The sequence below is a fragment of the Eucalyptus grandis genome, chromosome 11, assembly GCF_016545825.1.
Source record: "Eucalyptus grandis isolate ANBG69807.140 chromosome 11, ASM1654582v1, whole genome shotgun sequence".
NCBI lineage: Eukaryota > Viridiplantae > Streptophyta > Magnoliopsida > Myrtales > Myrtaceae > Eucalyptus > Eucalyptus grandis.
In genome coordinates this window covers 34,017,559-34,037,750 of record NC_052622.1, presented here as the reverse complement: position 1 = coordinate 34,037,750, position 20,192 = coordinate 34,017,559, and the positions used below count along the sequence as shown (strand labels likewise).

Here is a 20,192-nt window from a genome sequence, read left to right as displayed (position 1 = left end):
TGAATTTTAATTAATCTATCTAACTACATTAGAAAATTTTTCCGACAGTCTCCTCCAAATAAGAAAATGGAGATGCACATGAGAGATAAATCAGACGACATGGGCTGGAGTATAAAAATGTCAAAGTCTGAGGGCAAAAAAGATTGGCCTGATTCCTAAGAAAAAAACCCAATTTTATTTTTATGTTTAATCTCAATCCTTCCTTGATTTTTTTTTTTGTTTAATAGAAAATTCTAAGTCTAGTCCAAATTTGCTCCGAACTTTCCTTTGTCTAAAAAGAATTCCAACTTTAGATTCAATTTCAAATTTATCCATTTTTACCCTGATCTCAAATTTGCTAGCATTAGTACTTTGTTTCAGAATTTTCAAATTCTAAAATGGTTTTGTATTAGAGATGATTCTCCGTATCACCTTACAGATGTGGATTTATTATTTACGTCAAGTTGAGATTGGGTCATGGGAGCCGATATGAGAGAACGGATTGAAAGTTGGTGATTCTTTTTCTTTTTTTTGACAAAGCAAAATGCGAGGCAAATCTGACATGGGACTTAAAGTTTGAAACATTTTTAAGACAAGGAAAAAAGTTGGAAGTAGATGTATTTTTTAAAGGGCATTAGGCACGCATTAAACCTCGGATAATTTAATTACCAGGTACTAATCACGCACGGAAAATCGCAACGCCAAGACGACCTTAATTACCCACCTTAATCGCACCTCCGCTGTTCCCGAGAACAATCCCCCCCGCCTCTCTCTCTCTCTCTGTCTTTCTCTCTCTGTCTCAAAAAAAAAAAGAAAAAGAGAAGAACCTCTTCAGCTTCTCCATCAAACCGAAAAAACCACAGCCTCATCACTGCTCGCTCGCTCGCTCGCTCGCTCCTCCGATCATGGCTTCGACGTAACGCCTCGCGTCTCTTCACGCCTCCCGGAGCGGAAGCCGCCGGGCGAGGAGAACCCGACCCGAGTCGCCTTCGCCGGCTCCTCTTCGCCGCTTCCTCCCTCGCGAAACGAGTCGCGGGTTCGGGCTCCGTCTCTCTCCCCTTCCCCTTTCGTAATGCCGTCTTCGCATGCTTCCTCGCTGTGGTAATCGCGACTTCCTCTTGCCTTCTGGCGCTGGGGAGGCGAATTCGAGTGGATGTTTCGAGCCGCATTGCGGTGCTTTCGTCTCCTTTTGACGTACGTGGCAGCGCCAGGAGGAGGGTGTGATCACGGTGGTCGTTTGTGAGATTAGGGCTTGAGTGGTTGGTACTTGGTAGGATTTAGCCCTGAGGCGGACGGGTCTGCTCTTGAGTTCTTAAAGATGATCTTCGCGCCATAAAGTTGTCTCCTTTCCCGCTTTTTGCTTAGTTTAAGGCCTTGGACTTACGGAAAGGAACCGTCTTTTTTTGACTTGGTGGACTTTGTGGACCGCGTGTTCGCTGAATGCGGGCTTTTGTATTTTAAGAGCATTTGATATAGAAAATTCTCGCTAAAATCGAAAGTTAACGGAGGATATCAGAAAATTCTGGTTCTGTTTAATAGAGACAGTTTCAATGGCCATCTCTACAGATTTAAGTTTATTCATTTCTTTTACCCTTTGAAGAGGCCGAATGTATATTGAAGTAGCTTTGCATCCATTTATTCGCTTTTATATTTTGGTGCCTTTGACCATTAGAAGGATGGAACGGAAGCGTAGAGAATATACACATATCTACACTTCAGAATGCGTAAAATGTTGCTAAATTTGTTCTTGGAGCAGCGTTCTGTGAGATTTTTGGGGAGTGCATGTTCTTTTTTGTCTTTTTAGAGCGTCATCAGCTGCAATTAGATACAATGCAAGAAATCAAGGTTCATGCTTATTACATACAATAGGTGTGTGTTATCTCACTCATTCGTTGAGCCTTTCAAGAGTCAGCATTTTCCTCATCCTCCTATTGGGAAGTTGATTTTCAAACTGGAAACTGTCGATTATGCAGTCGCAAGAAAAAAAAAATCATAAGAGAACTGGGAACTTCTGCTCTTTAAGAATTTTGTTTGTGCTTCTTCCTGCAAATGCTTTATCATGTTGAAGGAAATACTTTTTGTTTTTGGTGCATAGGTGTCCAACAGATCAGATTATCAATGGGCTGCAAGATGGAAGCCTGTGCAGAATGCTCAAGGAATTGTGTAATTCTTCATGGAAAGAACAAAAACGCATCACCTAATGTTAGCTCCTTTTTCAAGGTCATGATCGGCAGTCAATTTTCTGAGCTTTTGGTATGTTTCCACCCTCTTCTATTTATGACCCTGTAATACTTTTTCCCAACTTATACCTTCTTTACCACTGGTCAGTACAAGCTAATTTCTTCTTTCTTTCATCCTACTGTATATTGACTTGTACCTGTTGAAAAGATATTGGTTTTCCTCGAAAATCAAATGTTTTAAGGTCGTGTGCCTTTTGCTGTTTATAAACTTTGAGAGCTTATACTGCTTGATATTGCATGGAATAGTTGCATCTGTCCTCTTGTTTTAACTTATTCGAGACTTTATGCAATTGCATAACATAATTATTTTTTGTTGGGTCATGAGTGAGGACATACGCTGGTAGTCAAAATACAGCATCAATATTGGTTTCTCATTGAGGAGTTAGCACCATTTTTAGTTGGCCTACTGTATTTTACTTCTGCCATGCCTTAATCCAGACTATAATTATTGACAGCTTCACCCTGTGAATTAGTCTGGGCACAAATCTCTAATGATTGACTTGGTTAAGAAGAAAAGATTGAAGAAGCAAAGTGGACATATCAATAGAAAATCCCTGTTTAACAGACTCTTTCCTGGACTTCAAAAACTTTCTGTTTAACAAGTTTTGTGTATAGAAACTTTATTTGAATATGAAAGCAAATTTGAGCACAGCGTTAAAGATCTAACACGGAGACTTCTTATTTATCAGAATCCTACCTAGTGGTGTAAACCAGTTACTAACAAAACTTCTGTTGTAAGCAACTGAGAGAAATAAAAAGTTCTATCCGAAATATGCTAACCTGTGAAACAGTAAATTGTTTCTTGAAATTCTTTGCTTATGCATCAAATAATTGCCAGTTAGAAGGGAGTGCATTTGTTTGGTTAGATTGTGAAGGAAATGCCATGCCATTTGTGGAGTTTGTCCTTGGTTTTTTTCTTTTGATAGAGAAGAAAAAGGAAATTGATTTAAAATATGCAAAAAGAAACGATAAGAAGTGGCATGAGATATCATGTCATGCTATAGAAAGTAAAAGTTTCTCAAGGAATATATCTATTGATTAATTTTTTTAAAACTTAACCATCCAGTATTTAACTCGATGTGTGTAGTACTCAGCCAATTTGGAGCCTTGATGAAGAAATAGGCATATGCTTCAGGTAGTTGACCTTTATATTCCGTATCTACATGACCTGAATAAGTCATGGTGTTAGTAGTGACATGGATCATTTACAATGTTGTTTTTTTGTTTCAGATTATTGCCTATCAGTTGCTCATATGATTATAGTTGGGGTAACTTGATATGCAATATTTCAATAATGTGATGCTTGTGCAGTCAACTTTCTCCCGAAATTTGATATGGATAGGCATGATCGTAGTTTGTCACTTCGATTTTGTTGTAAGAATCAGCTTTTTGTTTTACAATAGATGTTTTTTCAATTGCAGTACATTCCTCCAAAATTTGCTCCCACAATTTCAGGACAGCTTAATCAAAATATCCGTCTGGAAGATTCAGGTGGGAGGCAATGGGAAGTGACATTGTCCAAGGTTGATGGATCCTTTGCATTCCAGAGAGGTTGGAATGCTTTTTCACGCGACCATGGTTTAGAAGTTGGATATTTTCTGTTGTTCTATTACCTGGGTTCCCACTTCAGGGTCGACATATATGATCGGACTGGATGCAGAAAAGTAGATTTTCCAGAAAACTGGACCAGTAAGAAAAGAAGTAGGAGTAGTAGAAATTCTTCAGATGACCCCACTGGTGAGAAGAGTTCAAGTGAGAGTGCTTCAGTTGTTTCTGGGGCATCAGCTGAGCTAGATCAATGCAATCGCGGAACAAATGTGGAAGAAGCAGTGAAACAGATGGCATCGGTATGTCTAAAGAGTGGTGGGAAAAGTCAACCTCTTTCCAAAATGGTCTTTGCTGAAGAATTGAGCTTTATGATGGATAGACACATTGAGAACAGAGAGGGAGAAGAGGTGCGACCTGCATTTGACTTGTTTGATTTTGAAATGAAGAACAACAAAACCTGTGCTGGTGGAAATCCGTGTACTGTGGATGGGACTGGACCTTCTTCTGTTGGAGCTGTTTTATCACAATTATGTCAAGATGAAGCTGGATTAGCTGATAAAGACCCAATTTTGGATTCTGTCAATAACAGGACATGTGAGGAAACAGATCAAAACATCAAAAAACTCGAAAATAGTGGAAACTTAGAAGGGTTAGATAAACAAGAGACTCTCATGAATAACTGCAAGAGTAAGAACTCTGAGCCTCTTATGTATAGACAGATCATATGTGTATATATACATATTCATTATCAATTAGAGTACGGAGATGATAACTGTTGTTAAATGGACCTTTTGTTTCTCTTGAAAAGAAAGTTATGCTAAGAGGGCTGCTATGGGCATGGTTACTGACAATGATGCTTCATGACTTTATCTGATCTACTTCTGAGCTGTTAATGTTAAACACTCTCTAAGATCAGCATGTAATTGTTTCTGTAAGTGAAATTTATTAAAACAATATTAGAAGATGATTATTTGACACTCTTCATAAGTGAGGCTGGGTCTTAGGTTGTAATAGGCAGTTGGCAACCACCGCCCAATCTGATGGCATATTACTCAGGTACTGCACTAAAGGCTGGACTTGTTATTGTGAAGTTAATCAATATGACTTATGGTCAGCCAGCTACTAGTACCTTTTGTTTGCGCTCTGCTCACTGAGCAGCTGTGTGCTATTAGTACTGTTTGAGTTGTTATTGATATGACATGTCTCAGAAGGTCTCTTGTTAAGGGTCCTTAATCTTCTTCTGTTGTTTCATATGGTGGACAGATGAAGTGTTGCCAGATGTCAAAAGAGAGCTGATGGAGATGGATGAAGATAACAATTGTGAAGGTTTGCATTTGCTTTTACTTCAGGAGAGGTAATTGTTATGTAGTGATGTGGCAAAAGTTAACTTCGTTTATTTTTCAGTTGAAAGGCCAAGGGTTATTAAACAAGAGCAAGTGGAGATGACTCCTGGACACTGGAGTACCAAAATGGCTAATCTGGAAATCTATGGTATGATTTCAGAGAACCTTCGTAACTCAATACTGATTCTGTTTGTCCATTTTATAGCATGCAATGGTTTTTGCTCAATTTATGCTCCTATATGCAAGGAAAAAAGCCAATTGTTAAGGCGGAGTATACTGCAAGTGATGGACAGCTAGCAAAGGGTGAAGCTATCAATGCAAAGGCTTCTTCAGTACATATGGCTGCCAATACCTCCTATTCAGTCAAAGTCGTGACGGACTGCCATTCTTATCTAGTGGGTTTTTTATTTTATATTATTACTACTTATGTTCCCTTCTGATTTGGCTGCTGTTGATCCTCAAAATTGGCTGAGACAGTTTTTTTCCCTCCCTTATTTTAGTTTTATGAATTTTTTTTTTTTTTTTTTTTTTTTTTATATTTTAGTTTTCATTTCAGCTCAAATTCATTTATTCATAGTAGGAGCATTATGGACATCCAACGGCCCAAATCCCAGCTTCTAAATTGGGTTGGGTTACTTCACAGGCATCACCCAATAGATCTTTAACTGAATAATATAAGGTGTTCTTTTCAAGAATAATTTCATCCTTCCCCCGGTTGTTATTTTTCTTCTTTTTTACTTATGTTGCGTATACAATTGCATTTATGGTATTATCTGCTTATTTGTGTGGACTGAAGTAAAATTCCTTGTTTTTTCACTTCTGTTGATGCAGGAGTTGCCTGCTGACCTTCCATCGTCATTTTTCAAGGGATCTTCTTCAAGAGACCGGAAAGTTGTGTTTCTCACGGATCCATCTAAGAGAACATGGCCAGTCCTTTACCATGAAAGATTGGGAGTAAGATCACTAACGTCCGGGTGGGATGGCTTTCGCCTGGCGAATGGCATCCAGCGGGGAGATGATTGTGTATTTCAACTCCAAATCCTGTCCAACTCCCAGTCTCTGTATAAAGTCTCCATCACCAGGTAAACCAGTCTGCCCCGGGCCGAGAATTCACGGCTTTTATGACCAGGATCCCCACTAACTAGACTGTACCATCTTATTCTCGGTTGTTGGCCTTCTTCCCAGCCTTGAATCGCCTTTACTGCCATGACCGACAGACCCAGAATTTTTAAAACTTTTTGTAAATGATCTGATTAGCTTCTGCGTGGTGTGAAAGCTGAAGATGTTGTGCGCTAACCTCCTGTGTCTTCTCACTGTTTTGTGCTCTGACCAAGTATACGGATCAAACACTTTGGGTTCAGTTTGCCCCACGGTGTCGATAACAAAGCCGCAGTATTCTCAGTTTTCATGTCTTGTTCTCTTTAATCTTGAGCCGCGACGACATCTTTTCTTGCTAACGAATGACCTCTTTCTATCGTTGAATAATCTTTTGAAAACATTAGGAGCTTCTCATGCATGTTGCGAGGCTGTTTCTGCGGCCTATCGAGCTCTTTAAGTCGTCAGCACATGCGATCGTGTGTTGTGCAGCTTGTCCCTTTATCTTACTAGAATTCGGGGTCAATAATGCAGAAGCGTCAAGACAACGTGGTAACTTATCTCAGATTCTGATCCAATTATCTCAGACAATTTTCTCCACGTGAGTTGCTTCTAATCTCCGTTTCCCAAAATAATGGAACGAGGAAAGCGATGTGTTATGCTAGTTTCCTTTATGATCTGGAGGCCGATAACACGGGCCCTTATTCTTTACACTTTGTCAAACGCACAGGTCTTGATTGGAGATTAAGTTAGCCAATCCGGTCTCGTTTGAGACAATATTTCCTTTGGGTTCTTCTTCAAAATAAGGGGCCTACTTTATATTTGAGATGAGGTCCATTATGAACTTTCTTTTAAGTAAATAACCCAATTTCATGTTCATGCTTAAATTTTCTCCATTGAAATCATGTTACTTTTGAAAGTCGACTATCTTTACTAATTTAGATTAATGAGCGCTTTGTGCTATCGAACTTGAATTATCCCAAAACAAGATATGAATAATGTCGAAATGTAGAATGTACTGATCAAGCAACCAACTGAAAATTACAAACGGCTAGAGACAATAATTGACGAACTAAAAACAAGTTTGAATACATGCAAGAGTTGCCTTGAAAATCGGTGACATTGTCAAGAGGCCAAGCCCTTTTGTGTGTGCGCACGACTTAGCTTTTTCTTCAGCGCTCTCTCATGGCAACTCGTGCATCTAATCCCACATCCAGCGCCGTCGCTACCTTCACCATTGAACAGGCGCTCCACAGAAAACGTCTTTACAGATTCAAACAATTTCACGGGCGGCTTCGGCCGGGGCCTCTGCTTCGGCGCTGGCTGAAGCTGACACTTGATTCTGCTCCTTGGCCACCACCTTCCTCATCTTCATCAGCCACAGGACGCGCCCCTTCACGATGTCGTACAAGCTCAGAGCAACGTAGACCCCGATCCCGCCGATGATCCCGTTGGCTATCGAGTAAGTCAGGGGCATGAGAAGGATGGTCACGAATGCAGGCACTCCCTCCTTCAGATTCTCCCAATTGATGTCCCTCACCACCTTCATCATCAACGCTCCGACCATGACCAGCGACGGGCCTATGGCCCATGGAGGGACGCTGCTCAGCAAGGGCGTGAAGAACAGCGATGCGAAGAAGTAGAGCCCGACGACCACTGCCGTCAGCCCGGTCCGACCCCCTTCCCTCATCCCCGCTGAGGACTCCACAAACGTCCCAGTGGTCGAGACCCCTAGGGCTGACCCCACCATGGTGGAGCCAGCATCCACCATGTACGCCATGTACTCCCCCTCGAACCTGCCCCGATCATCGGTGAAGCCCCCGAGCTCGGCCATGGTGTACAATATTGCGGTGACGCCGAGGATGTCAACGTATAGTAGCGTCACGAGAGCCACCCAGACCTCGGTCCGGTTGAAATTCGCAAAGCTAAAGGCGCCGGCCGTGGACTTAATCTTATGAAAATCGACTACTTCCTTGAAATAATTGAATCTTTCATCACCCAGCGGGGTGGACGGGAAATATGTAACGGCAGTGCCTCTAAACCAGGAAATGACTGTCACAAGAACAATGCCACAAATGATGCTGCCTTTGACATTTTTCATCAGCCCAAAAGAAATTACGAAGAACCCAACTGAGCCCAGCCAAAACGTTGGGCTCCTCATCGTGCCGCCCAAGCACTCGCCGGTCGCCGGATTTGTTGTCGCACAGGCCGTGACGGTCACGAGTGTGTTCGGGTCAGGCCCAACGAGGCCCAAGCCCTGGTGCACTTGCAAGCCCACGAACGCGATGAAAAGGCCAATGCCGGCCGCGCAAGCCAGCCGAACCGGATGGGGTATGAACCTCGCGAGCTTGGCCCGGAGCCCGAGGGCGGATATGGCGAGGAAGGCGCCGCCCTCGACAAGGATCACGGCGAGGGCGGTCTGGTACGAGAGGGGCCCGGAGCCATGGTAACCCACCAAGTTGTAGGCCAAGTAGGCGTTTTGGCCCATCGCTGGGGCGAGCCCCAGGGGGAGGTTGGCCAGTATCCCCATGGCAAACGAACCGATCATGCCCGACAAGATGGTGGCGACGACCAGGTCCCTCTTGGTCCGGCCGAGGCAGTTCTCGTAGCCCAGGTCGGGCTTCAGCGTGCAGCCGGGGCTCCCGGGGACGGTGCAGTCCGCGGCGGAGCACGTCCCACCCGAGTCGGTGATGATGGTGGCGTTCACCGAGATGATGTAAGCCATGGTGAGGAAAGTGGCCGTGCCCGCGCGGAGCTCCGTCGTGAAGCAGCTCTTCCTCGCCTCGAGCTTGAAGTACTTGCCGACCCGGCTCCTCGAGACGGCTTCGTTGAGGCGCCTCTCCATGTTCCTCCATGAATTCCTGAGCCCCGCGCAGGACCCGCTTCCCGTTCTTCCACAAATTTCACCTCCCATTTTTCCTGACTCCAGCAGTGTTTCAGGGTGTTGGAGAGGAAAGGATTGGTGTTAATCTTCTTTTCCTGGGGAGGTCCTTTCTTTTGTGAGCTTTGAGGAAGGAACGAGGGTGGATTTATGAGGAAAACATGGTTCTTGCCAGTCAAGCGAAATTCTGCCTTACATGACACTGTAAATGACCCGCCTGGGATATCTGTGTTTATATAGATGGTTAGGTACGCAGGCATGAATATATGGGTATATATCCAATATAATAAATTACTCACCAAATTCGGGAGATATAAGTTGAAAAGTGCGTTTGGGACTGATAGAGATGTCCATTTTTGGTAGCGATCCACATATTGCTTTATTTCCTTACGAGGTAGAAAGAAAAAATTAAAGAACCTGCAAATATTGGCGGAATGTACAATTATTGTTAACCAACAAAAAGAATTTGTGGTATAGACTGGATACGCTTGACAAAAAAAGATCAATTAGTGTCTTTTTTGGGAACGTATTAACACATTAGAACTATGCTTTGAGTCATTTTATACCATAAATAAAATTGAAAGCTAAAAAAATCCATTAGATAAGTAGATTCACATGTCTTACAACGGACACAATCGTCTACTCTTGGCACCGAAGCAATTTGACAGTATCATTCCTAATACATTCGGTGGGTAGGCTCACATGCATTGAGTAGTTTCTATACATGTATCATAAGCCTTTCCTGAATGTGCATTGAATCTATAAATTTTTTTAATGTCATTAATTTTTTATCTAGTTAACGTATATTTAGGCACTAAATTTTACCATAACGTAGAGACAAGTGCGTCAAAGCGCATGCACTTTCCCACCTTCATTTCTTCACATGGTTTGGCTTTTCTCGTGTGATGTTTGGTTATTCGGATAAAAAGCGAGGAGAATCTCTACTTTATGTGAAAGGAGGTATTGCATTCTTTGAACATAACCGTATTCCACTTTAACGCCTCACGGAAAACGTAAATCGATGCGTGAAAACCATGGTCGACAAATCATTTGGGGGTCAGTCAACAAGATTCCTTAAAAGCCCTTGAAAATTCAAGAAAATTTAAATTAGGTCTTTGGATGATGACAAACACATGAAATGTTTGATTGGAATCTTTTGATCCTTGTGCGGGACACTCCAGTACATCGCTTTATGCAGGATTATTATAACTTGGCTTTGCATAACCCAACAATTATAGGAGGTGTTAAAGACCTAAAACATCATACGTTGCTTTTCGAAAGATCGTTTATTGTTTTTTTTTTTTCTTTTTCTTTGAGGTTGATGATTGATTGAGATTGACATGACTCTCTTTTGAGTGCAATGCAATACGTAAAATATCAAACTATGCCTAACGTGGGACAAATATTTTAAACATTTTTTTATGTTACTTAAGAACCTAAACTTACCTATTATGATATAAAAATCCCAAACCTTTTTTATGTCATAAAAATAACACTTGAATTTATATTAGTGTTACAAATTTATCTTGAATGGAACTGAAATAGATGATGTGTATGTTGCACATGTAAAAATTTGAGTTTTGTCGCATCTAAAAAAAATAGGGTATATGTGTTGCATTAGTTAGTGTTTTTGTGATCCAAAAATAAATTTGATGTATTTTTATCACAATAAGCATAATTTGAGGTTTTTTTTGGGTGCTATTTGTCCTAATTTATGCATCTATATTTATGCAACTATGTTTATTATTACACTGTTTTACAACTCATGTAAAATTTGTTAGAAAATAATTTATGACAAGAAAATAGTAATATTTGAAATACATTGAAAAAAAGAAATAGAAGATAAAAACTAATATCCAAATCGTGCAAGCACTATTCTTAAGGATAACTCTGCCCCCTTGGAGTACGAAACTTGATACATAAGGTTTTAGCGGCCATCCTCCCAATACACATTAGACTTTATTCCACACTTTGCACTAAATATTAAAATAAACAAAATAATGTTAGGTGTATAATTTAGCAAAGAAAAATATATATAAACGAGATAGGAAAAGAGAAATATAAATATTATGATATTAGAAATATTGATATCATTCGCAGTAACAATTTATAGGCAAAAGAAAAAGAGAGTTGTTAAGAAACAACTATAAATAAATCAATAATTGAAAAAGAAAATGACCATTGTATAGCAGTTATAAAATAATGAAGATTTTATATTAAAATAAATGAAACGTTATAAACCCATTATATAATCCTTAGAAAGTTATCACACGGTTGTTACATGACCATTAAATAATCGTTATAAAAAATCACAAAATAATTTTATATTAATAGCAAACAAAAATCATTACAAATTGATAACGATAAAAAATCATTACAAAAATCAGTAGTTTACGATATTTCAAAACTATTGAAATATCTAACAAATTCTTTTTAGATTACAAGTGTCACGGATAAAACCCTAGATTCCTTTTTGTTCGAGGATTCCAAGCCTTAGCTAGATGCTGCAGCTGTGAAAAAAATCAGGAAGAAACCTTGGTGTTTTTGTCAAGAGACAAAGAAATAGGGAGTGTTTTATCTATATATAGTCACACACATATTTTTTTTTTCCTTATATTGTCCGCCAACTTTGTATGAGGAATGTTCAAAAAAGTAGCCGCTTATATTAATTCCGGCATATGCCTAATCGAATTTAAATTTATAGGTGCGTCTTGAAGCTTTACAACAGTGGGTTCAACTTTTGAGGGATACCCCAAGCGATGTGAATGTCAAAAGCAGACTAACTAAAAAAAACAAAAGTAAGGAAATATAGGGGAACTGAGTAATGATTGTTCTGAAACATCGAATATTATAATCCTTCGTACTCGAACCAATTTCACGAGAACATATAGTCATATAATCTATGATACTTTCTATGAAATTCCAAAATATCGTGTCCTTAAATGAGGTATCTACCTCGCCTCTCCCCAACCCGGGATTTCCGTGTCGGCCAATGATCGCAGCATAAGAATCGACCATGGATAAACACAGGCATGTCCCTGCACAAAATGGATTGTCGATAAGCTAGTTAGGTATACCCAAAGAAGACCGCTTGGTATTTCATGAATTTGTCCGACGGGTGGCGCCGCAATTTATGCACTTCAGGGCAAATTGATACGTTCAAGATACTTTCCTAAGTACACTATCGAAACGATTAAAAGAAGTTGCCCACATTTTCAGCAGCAATCTCATCGCAAGGAACCACCGTGTTTCGCACGGTCCACGTATAATTCCAGAAATGATGATATAGCATTTCCTCTCTCTTTCAGTGACGTGTAGGCGTTCTCAAAGGTTTGGACCGTGCAGGTCCCATGGCTAGTGATTCTTTCATAGGATTTCTCTTTTTCTTTTTCTTTTTTTGGACATTTATTGACCAATCAAATATGCACAAATTACGACTTTTGATGCAGTGTGTACATAATTATAGATCAAGAACATTTTGGGGGAGAGACAAGAGGGTTTTTTTTTTTTTTTTTTTTTTTTTTGGGGGTCGGTGAGCCAAAAGTGCAGCTTTTCCGTTTTTTAGGTTCGGCAATCCAGAGCTCCCCCTTCTCAAAAGCTGAACCCACTTGGAGATTTGTTTAGAGTTTCAAAGGATGCAGGAAAACTTGGATTTTCAGCTAAAGCAGAGAGACTGGTAAAGTTTTGTTATATGAGGGCACGCCAAAATTTGTTTATTAGTCCTAAAAAGATTCGTTAGGATCGGCGGGAGGGTTTTAGAGCCTAATGGTAATGGTGCCATCATTTGGTCATCTGATCAAGATAAGACCTCCTCGACACTTGAGCTGAGATGTTTCCTTGGCTCCAATTGAGAGCCGAGGCATGAAAAGGGTCGTGACGCTCCTCCGGTTTGGTGTTTTGAGTAGCGAAACAACGTCATGCCTCATACTCTTTTTGAATGTATACTTACAATCACATGTTGAACTTTTGCTTATGTCAAAATCATAAAATTTTAGATCCTCATAATCTATTTATGATAGGAGGGATGAAGACATACCTTTATTTATAACAATAATTTTGAAAAAATGATTGGTATAGAAAGACGAGAAAATGGATAAATTCGATTTATATCCTTTAACCCGTATTAGTCTTAATGTGACTTATGTAATGGATGATAAAATATAACATTTCATTGTCTTAAATAGAGAGAGGACTAAAACTCTTTTTATGTATGCCATCAATTGGTGCATTCCATCAAAACATATACTATTTTCGTAAGAGTAACACATTTTCATAAACATCACACCTGTGCATAAAAGTTATATCTTTTCATAAATATCGAATATTTCTTTTATAACATTCAAATAATTATTAAACCATCAATTAATAATAATATATAGGCCACAATTATCCTTACATTTTGCCTTTTGCTTTAACTTTGTTTTTGTCAGTTTCTACAACCTTAGCATGTAGAAAGAATAAGGAGACAAAAGTACGAATCGGCCCTTGACTACACCCAATTACATTATAGTTTTACTTTGTCTTTGAATTTATGCATACCTAACACTTGAATTCACTCGTCAAACAAAGTTAGAATTAGAGTTTTTCTACCATCGCTATCCTTGTCGGATAAAGTAAGAATTGGAGTTCTTTTACAATCGCTATTCCATAGACAATTTTCTTTCCTTTTCTATGCTTGGTGAGAACTACATGACGATAGATGGGAGCTAAAAAGATGCAAGAGTATATTTTCCATACTTCGATTGCACTCTCACTTAATGCCATTCATATCAAATCTAATCTGCTGGTGTTTAGAAGTAATATTCATTATTCGACTCTAGTAGAATAAGTTAGGCATTGATAAATTTCTCACATCGGAATATAATTTAGTATATCGATCGAACCGCGCAAGGCTGTTGCCTTGTACGACATGGAAATTTTCAGGCGTTTCGAGAGGGCGACATCGTATCCATAAAAAAAAACCCCAGAGCATGTCATTTGTTTTTGTTAGGCTTTGTCAAGAATCAAAAACGGCTCTCCGTTTTGGGCTTTTTATGAAAGAAAACTAAGCCCCCACGAATTTTGGGCCAAGGTTGGGCCCATAATTTGAACGCCCATTCCATTTCCGGAAAACTCCGGTCGACGAAGTTCCGTTCTATTCGATCTGCAAGGAGAATGGAAAGATTTCCGGCGACCGCTCCGGTCGTCTTCTTCGTCGCGATCTTCCTAGGGCTCCAGTTCACGGTCTCCTCTGCATCTCCAGCTGAAATCAACCACGTCAGTCTTTGACTTCTACCACTCTCTCTCTCTCTCTATATATATATGTATGTATGTATGTATCTTCGTAACTAGAAGAACTGTTGAGCTTGTGATATTCGTGGTTGACGTTTGTTCGAGCGGACGATGTCGTCCTGACCTTAAGGGACCTGCGTGGTATAGTTTAATTTGTGTTAGTTCCTCTCCCAACAACACTTGATGGTGTCCTTTTCGATAACCTATGTAATTCTCTGTCTTGTTAATTCTTTCATGAGAAAGTTTGCAATTTGAGCTTATTCTTGTTAATTTCTGGGTGAATTGATGGAAGCGTTTCGTATTCATAGGACTTGACGAAGTCTGCAGCTGCAAGGTAATCTCGCCTCTTTACCAGATCAGCCTGAATGGTGATGTCTTATTTTTACCATTAAGGATCGCGAGCAATAGGATCGAATGGAGGTCGCTTGCAATGCTTCAAGATTAATGTTGAAGTCCTCCATAACTTATGTTATTCCTCATAGTTGGACTATCATGGTTAGTAGATATTGCAAATTTAGTAGTGCTGGCAATCTAACATTCCCAGTGCTTGATCATTAGAAATCTTAAGCAAGAACAAGAGCGTCCTCATGAAGTACATTGTTCTAGAGAAAGAAGTCGGGTGGCGCGGCAAATCATTGAGGAGGTAACAGCAACTTATCTTTCCTTTCCCTGAACCCCATCTTTTGATCATTGTACATGGAAAGGTCATTTTCTTTTCCTAATGTTTCGTGTACATGGTGTTTGGCTTGTGTAGTATTTGATGCCGTTTGTCAAACGAGAAAACTTTCAGATGTCAAGTCCGTGTAAGCTTCACCCTGATAACGACATGTTCCAAGATCAAGAGGAGCATAAAATTCATGTCGACATAAATGAGTGGCGCTGTGGATACTGTAAGAAAAGCTTTCGTGCTGAGAGGTTTCTTGATCAGCATTTTGATAACAGGCACCACAACCTTCTGAATGTCGTATGTAAATCCTTATTCCTTGTCCTTAAGTGATTGGGGGTTTTATTAGATAGTAAGTGCTACTAAATGTTTTATCACATGTTGAAAATTTTATGATATAGTAATCAATGTAAACTAAGACCTCGCAATCATTTCTTTCAGATGGCAATTGCCTCTGATTCCTCTTGGTGGCCTGTGATGAATAGATATGTCTTTTGCAAGAGGGAAGGTGGTCATTGTAGATGTAGTATATGCATATTAATAGGAAGTAATACTTTTGCTTGTTTCTGGTCCTTGAATTGAGAAGTCTCTACTAAAATTTGAAGTTACAACCTTTGTTTTAGAAATTTTGTTTTGTACTCTCATATGTCTCAATTGAACCAGAGTCGTAACATATGTTTGGCTGATCTATGTGGCGCATTGCATTGTGATTTTGTAATCAATTCAAAGTCACAAAAGACTAAGTGCAATCCTGCTGCCGCCGCCAGGAACCGCCACCTATGCGAGGTATACCTGCAATCCTGCAACTCCCATATCATATATTCACTTTTCTGCCATCTTTTTAAAAGTCTTTCTTGTTGGCAGAGTCTTGCTGATACCTGTTTTCCTGTAAATCAAGGTCTTTCGGCAAGCCGACTTCATGGTAATATTCGTGTAGTTCTTTAATTATTCCAAGAACACTATTTGTGTTTCTAACCATAATAATGTGCTGCATTGCTAGAATTGTTTCTGCACCAATTTTGCGATGCTCACACTTGCTCTGAAAAGAAAAAGCCTTTTCCAAGAGGAGGACTGGTATGGATTGTTTTCTTTTGATATTAAATATTAGCTTGTGATGTAAAGCCCACATTGCAGTTGCCAAACCTAATGTCACTAGTAGCCTGGCAGAAGTAGTAAACCCTGTTCCTCTTCCTATATCTTTCTTTGATTTGGATAAAAATGGTTGTGGGTTATTGTCCCCACCCAAGCCTCTCAATTGGCACTAGAGGCTATATGCTTGTATGTAAAAAAGTACCTTCTAACTTTTCCCTTAAAATAAGAGGAGTAATGGAAAGATTTACATGATGTTAGACATCAATATTTGTGTGCTTATAGGAGGTGTTTGAGATCACATAAAGGTCGAATCTCAAACTCTTGAATGCAAAAGTCATTCCAAACACACATGATGGTGATTTTTGTTGTCCAAGGATGGTGCGGTTCTGAAATTTCTTCTCATCTGCAGAAGCTACCTAATATACTGTATCTGGCAACTTCAATATTGACGCTGATGCTCCTTCCTTTTATCTATCTCATTGTATTTTTACATCAGAGGTACCATTTCTCCCCCTCTTTAATTTTGGTGGACTCATTTTTGCTTAAAAACATGAGGCAGCTTGATATCCCAACTAATTGTGGGTTACAAACTCCCGTTTTCCAATATATTTTGGCAATTTTGCTGGCTGCCTTTCAGTTTTTCAGTTACCATATGGGAATAAGAATTCTCGTTTCCTGTTTTGTAGGGACATGACAGGAAAACAAGAACTTAAACGCATAAAAAAGAGAACAAAGCCTTCTTAAGTGGCGCGAGCTGAAGGTTTTTGGTTTGATTCGACAGTCAATTAGGCACACAATAGCTACATCATTAAGAAAGTGAGACGACATGGCCCAGCCAAGGGTAGAATATGGCAGCATGCAATTCGAAACTTGGCAGTTGCTTTTGAACCCACTCGATGAGGTCTAAATCTTCTTGGGCCAAAAGAAGTAGACTCTCTCCTGTTAACTGGAGTCTGGTTTTTTATAAATTCCACATTTTGGCAGATATGCTCAGTGTGGCTTTATGATATCTGTTATAATACCTTGTAAATATGTATTGTTTTGCTCGACAGAATCTGTATTAGACTAGATGAAAGCAGTTGTGCAATTTTCACCCACCATGCTTCGAAACATTTCCATCCTGAAATAATGACTCTGGAGTCTAGTTTTATATTACAGCAAAAAAATTTCAGAAATGTTTCTTCTCCTGCCTTGTTCTGGTCTAGGCATCAGGCAACACCTCCTGGATCCTTTTGGTGCAACGTCGTCCTATGATGTTTAGAGTCATGGTGTGAAGTTGATGAGTCTGCTGCATATCTCTTGGTTCTAGCTCTTGATCTTCCCAATTGGTTCTCTGTTCTTTAATAGATAGCTTCATAAGCTCTGTATGTTCCATCATTCATGTAAAGATGGACAGCATTTCTGTATTGATTATTACCTAAAGGGCAATCCGCTTTCATGCTGATTAGTGAGACTATTTCTTAATTCGCATTCACCAGCAAATGCAACCAAAGCAATCTTCTCATTTCCCAGCAGCAGGCAGGCCGATTAGTTGGGCAGTCGGGGTTGAGGCATATGCATATCTTAAGCCAATCACAGTTTTATGGAGTTATGACCCCAAATGCAAGCGAGATGAGTTCATTTGACAAAAGAAAACCATCTGGATCGCTGAGCCTCATATAAGCCAATCTTCTTGTGATGTTGCCTGTGTCCATTAGCAGGGTGTTCAATTCCCTGGCAGGAATGACTTTGCGGTTCTCGTCCATGAAAATCATGTGCCCACTATCTAAGTAAGGTTCATAAACCATGCAAAGAGAGAGAAGAAGGGAGTCGCCAAATGATTCCCTGAATGATCTCAAGTCCAAACCTCTTGCTGTTCTCAGAGAGAGCATCACAACATCCATGGCCAAATCATCAGCTTCAACATGATCATCTCCACACGAGTCTTTCATTCCCTCCTCCAACTTCTTCACATAATCCATGTATTCATTCATCCTCCTTGGTCTTGAAAACCTCAATCCCTTAACATAACTAGCAGAGCCAAGGCCAAAAGCATAAAAAGGCGAGTTCTTCCAGTATGTAAGATTGTGCTTGCACTCAAATCCATCTCGGCCGTAGCTGCTGATCTCATAGTGGTTGTAGCTTGCATTAGATAGTATCCTTGATGCTGTTCTGTAGAAGTCCGCAGATTGTGAATCCGAAGGCAGAGGAAATTCCCCTGGTGAGTACCTGCAGCCACATTCAACAATCAGCTTCAAACTTATTCGAATCACTAAAAGCTACAGCCTTCATGCGCGACTCTATGCTTGGGTAACTTACAGTCTTCCAAATTTCGTGCCTTGTTCCACTTGCAAGTCATAGACAGAGACATGAGCAGGGGATGCTTCGATCGTCAAATGCAAACTTTCCTCCCACATTTCATGTGTCTGATGAGGGAGAGATGAGATGAGGTCCATGCTCCAATTCTCAACACCACAAGACTTAACGATTTGAATAGCCTCATGGACTTCTTCAACACCATGTGCCCTCCCACAGGCCTTCAACAACTCTTCTTGAAATGCCTGAACGCCTAATGACACTCTATTTACACCCAACTCCATCAAATCATTCATCTTCCTTGCGTCGAAAGTGCCGGGGTCCATCTCCATCGATACCTCCGCATCCGCCGCCAACCCGAATTTTACTCTCAACAATTCCAAGATTGAAGAAACAAGCCTCGGCGGCACCAGAGACGGAGTGCCACCTCCAAAAAACACAGTTTCAAGAGGAGGGTTGGTCTTGAATCCGGCTCTCGTTGCCTCGATTTCACGTGCAAGCAGTTGTATATAATTCACCATCCGCGGGTCATCCTCGCTCTGGTTTAACGACCCGAGAGCAACAATGGGGAAGTCACAATAGTGGCAGCGCTTTCTGCAGAATGGAAGATGGATGTAAGCCGATTTGGGGGGCTCCAGCACCGCTTGGATTGTGGGAGGAAGAGCGAGTGCGGCATTTAGTCGAACACCTGGCGAGGCGTCTGCGAAAGTGCGGGCAACGGGTCGAAAGAGAGAGTTCTGAATTCTGGGTCTCGTGGGGAATGTAAAGAAAATGGAAGTGAACGTTGATCTGAGCATGATCTGAAGCTTCGATGAGAAAATGGTAGGGCACGAGCGATGAAGATGAACCTGGCTCTGGGTGAAGCGAAAATGCTCGGGCGCTTCAGCTCTAGCGCCGCGTGCGAAGAGCGGACATGCTTGTGGGCTTATACGTCAAGGAACGAGTTCTTATGGGGTGGGCTGGAAAACGAACGTGCACTAGTAAATAAAGCCCATCGAGCTGTCATGAAGAATAAAAATAAAAATTCAAATAAGAATCTAAAATGTCATCATTTTTTTTAAATAAATATATAAAATGAACTTCATTTAACTTGAAGTGATCATATCAATAAAAAAAAAAGGCCCGAAGTGTGATTATAATTATTTCAAATAAGGACTTAACCTCGCTAACTAGCAAAATATTATGATAATTTAGATTAAACTAGATTTAAAAAAATACAAACTACTCATGCTCGCTCTCCCATCACTACTGGGGTGATGATCATGCTTAAGCGAGGGACGGCGACCCTTCTAGAATAAGGAAAGGGCAACAGCCTTCGCCAAGCATATGCGCTGGGAGAGGGTCGCGATGACTCTCTCCCTTTTTTTAGCGAGGGTCATTGGCCCTTGCGTAGGCACCAATGACCTTGTTGGCCATCATTGCCGCCCCACTCGTGATGAGGTAGCGGCATTCTCGCTTGTATTTTTGTTTGTTTTATTTTATTTATTTTGAGTTTTCTTTTATGAAAAGAAAAAAAGTAGAAAAAGATAGAAAAAAAGGCAAAACAATTACAAAAACTTGAAAGATGAAATTGCCTTTCACCCACTAGTGATTTCAAGCATTTCTTTGAGATTGATATGGATATCTTAGGCCCTTATTTAAAACAAAATTTACTTTAGACACTTATTTAACAAAATGAAAGCACTTTGAATTATTATTTAAAATATATTCACTTCAATCTCTTATTCGAGAAAAAAGATATGTGCACCATAAGTCATAAAGCTTATTGCGAAAGTACAACTAAA

At 40.2% G+C, this 20,192-nt stretch overlaps 4 protein-coding genes across 8 annotated transcripts; 2 read left to right on the top strand and 2 right to left on the bottom strand.

Annotated features, from left to right (window-relative positions):
* Positions 1–741: 741 nt before the first annotated feature.
* On the top strand, positions 742–6,518 carry LOC104426198 (B3 domain-containing protein Os01g0905400). Of its 4 annotated transcripts, none has more exons than XR_721804.3 (8): positions 742–1,015; positions 2,075–2,232; positions 3,641–4,454; positions 5,031–5,093; positions 5,172–5,258; positions 5,357–5,505; positions 5,667–5,789; positions 5,942–6,084. XR_721804.3 is itself a non-coding variant. In XM_039304118.1 (7 exons), the coding sequence occupies exons 2-7, from the start codon at positions 2,098–2,100 to the stop codon at positions 6,194–6,196; spliced, it is 1,503 nt and encodes a 500-aa protein (XP_039160052.1). In that variant the 5' UTR covers positions 743–989; positions 2,073–2,097; the 3' UTR covers positions 6,197–6,518. The 4 variants fall into 4 exon arrangements, 2 of the variants coding, with proteins under 2 accessions (XP_039160052.1, XP_010037470.2); XR_721803.3 differs by having other exon boundaries at positions 5,655–5,789; XM_039304118.1 differs by lacking the exon at positions 5,667–5,789 and having other exon boundaries at positions 743–989; positions 2,073–2,232; positions 5,942–6,518.
* A 683-nt stretch (positions 6,519–7,201) lies between these two features.
* LOC104426197 (adenine/guanine permease AZG2) lies at positions 7,202–9,299 on the bottom strand. Its single transcript, XM_010039165.3, has one exon. The coding sequence runs from the start codon at positions 9,117–9,119 to the stop codon at positions 7,479–7,481; it is 1,641 nt and encodes a 546-aa protein (XP_010037467.2). The 5' UTR covers positions 9,120–9,299; the 3' UTR covers positions 7,202–7,478.
* A 4,890-nt stretch (positions 9,300–14,189) lies between these two features.
* On the top strand, positions 14,190–17,210 carry LOC104426194. 2 transcript variants are annotated; one of them, XM_010039162.3, is made up of 9 exons: positions 14,191–14,342; positions 14,666–14,691; positions 14,916–15,000; positions 15,112–15,321; positions 15,685–15,807; positions 15,886–15,943; positions 16,022–16,095; positions 16,523–16,611; positions 16,800–17,210. In XM_010039162.3, exons 1-9 carry the CDS (start codon positions 14,241–14,243, stop codon positions 16,855–16,857), a joined length of 825 nt encoding a protein of 274 aa, XP_010037464.2. In that variant the 5' UTR covers positions 14,191–14,240; the 3' UTR covers positions 16,858–17,210. The 2 variants fall into 2 exon arrangements, with proteins under 2 accessions (XP_039160520.1, XP_010037464.2); XM_039304586.1 differs by having other exon boundaries at positions 14,190–14,342; positions 16,523–17,210.
* Positions 17,180–19,328, bottom strand: LOC104426196 (heme chaperone HemW). The gene is made up of 2 exons (XM_010039164.3): positions 18,412–19,328; positions 17,180–18,321 (listed from the first exon to the last, which is right to left on the bottom strand). Exons 1-2 carry the CDS (start codon positions 19,203–19,205, stop codon positions 17,694–17,696), a joined length of 1,422 nt encoding a protein of 473 aa, XP_010037466.2. The 5' UTR covers positions 19,206–19,328; the 3' UTR covers positions 17,180–17,693.
* Positions 19,329–20,192: the final 864 nt, after the last annotated feature.

Bases quoted from the DNA above. Each gene is read 5' to 3' on its own strand.
- LOC104426198 (XM_039304118.1), top strand. From the start codon at position 2,098: ATGGGCTGCAAGATGGAAGCCTGTGCAGAATGCTCAAGGAATTGTGTA. The intron at 2,233-3,640 runs GTATGTTTCCAC...TTTCAATTGCAG, and splicing joins GTCAATTTTCTGAGCTTTTG to TACATTCCTCCAAAATTTGC. The intron at 5,259-5,356 runs GTATGATTTCAG...CCTATATGCAAG, and splicing joins GGCTAATCTGGAAATCTATG to GAAAAAAGCCAATTGTTAAG.
- LOC104426197 (XM_010039165.3), bottom strand. From the start codon at position 9,119: ATGGGAGGTGAAATTTGTGGAAGAACGGGAAGCGGGTCCTGCGCGGGG.
- LOC104426194 (XM_039304586.1), top strand. From the start codon at position 14,241: ATGGAAAGATTTCCGGCGACCGCTCCGGTCGTCTTCTTCGTCGCGATC. The intron at 14,343-14,665 runs GTCAGTCTTTGA...TCGTATTCATAG, and splicing joins CTCCAGCTGAAATCAACCAC to GACTTGACGAAGTCTGCAGC. The intron at 16,096-16,522 runs GTATGGATTGTT...TCTCATCTGCAG, and splicing joins CTTTTCCAAGAGGAGGACTG to AAGCTACCTAATATACTGTA.
- LOC104426196 (XM_010039164.3), bottom strand. From the start codon at position 19,205: ATGCTCAGATCAACGTTCACTTCCATTTTCTTTACATTCCCCACGAGA. The intron at 18,322-18,411 runs GTAAGTTACCCA...ATGTGGCTGCAG, and splicing joins GGCACGAAATTTGGAAGACT to GTACTCACCAGGGGAATTTC.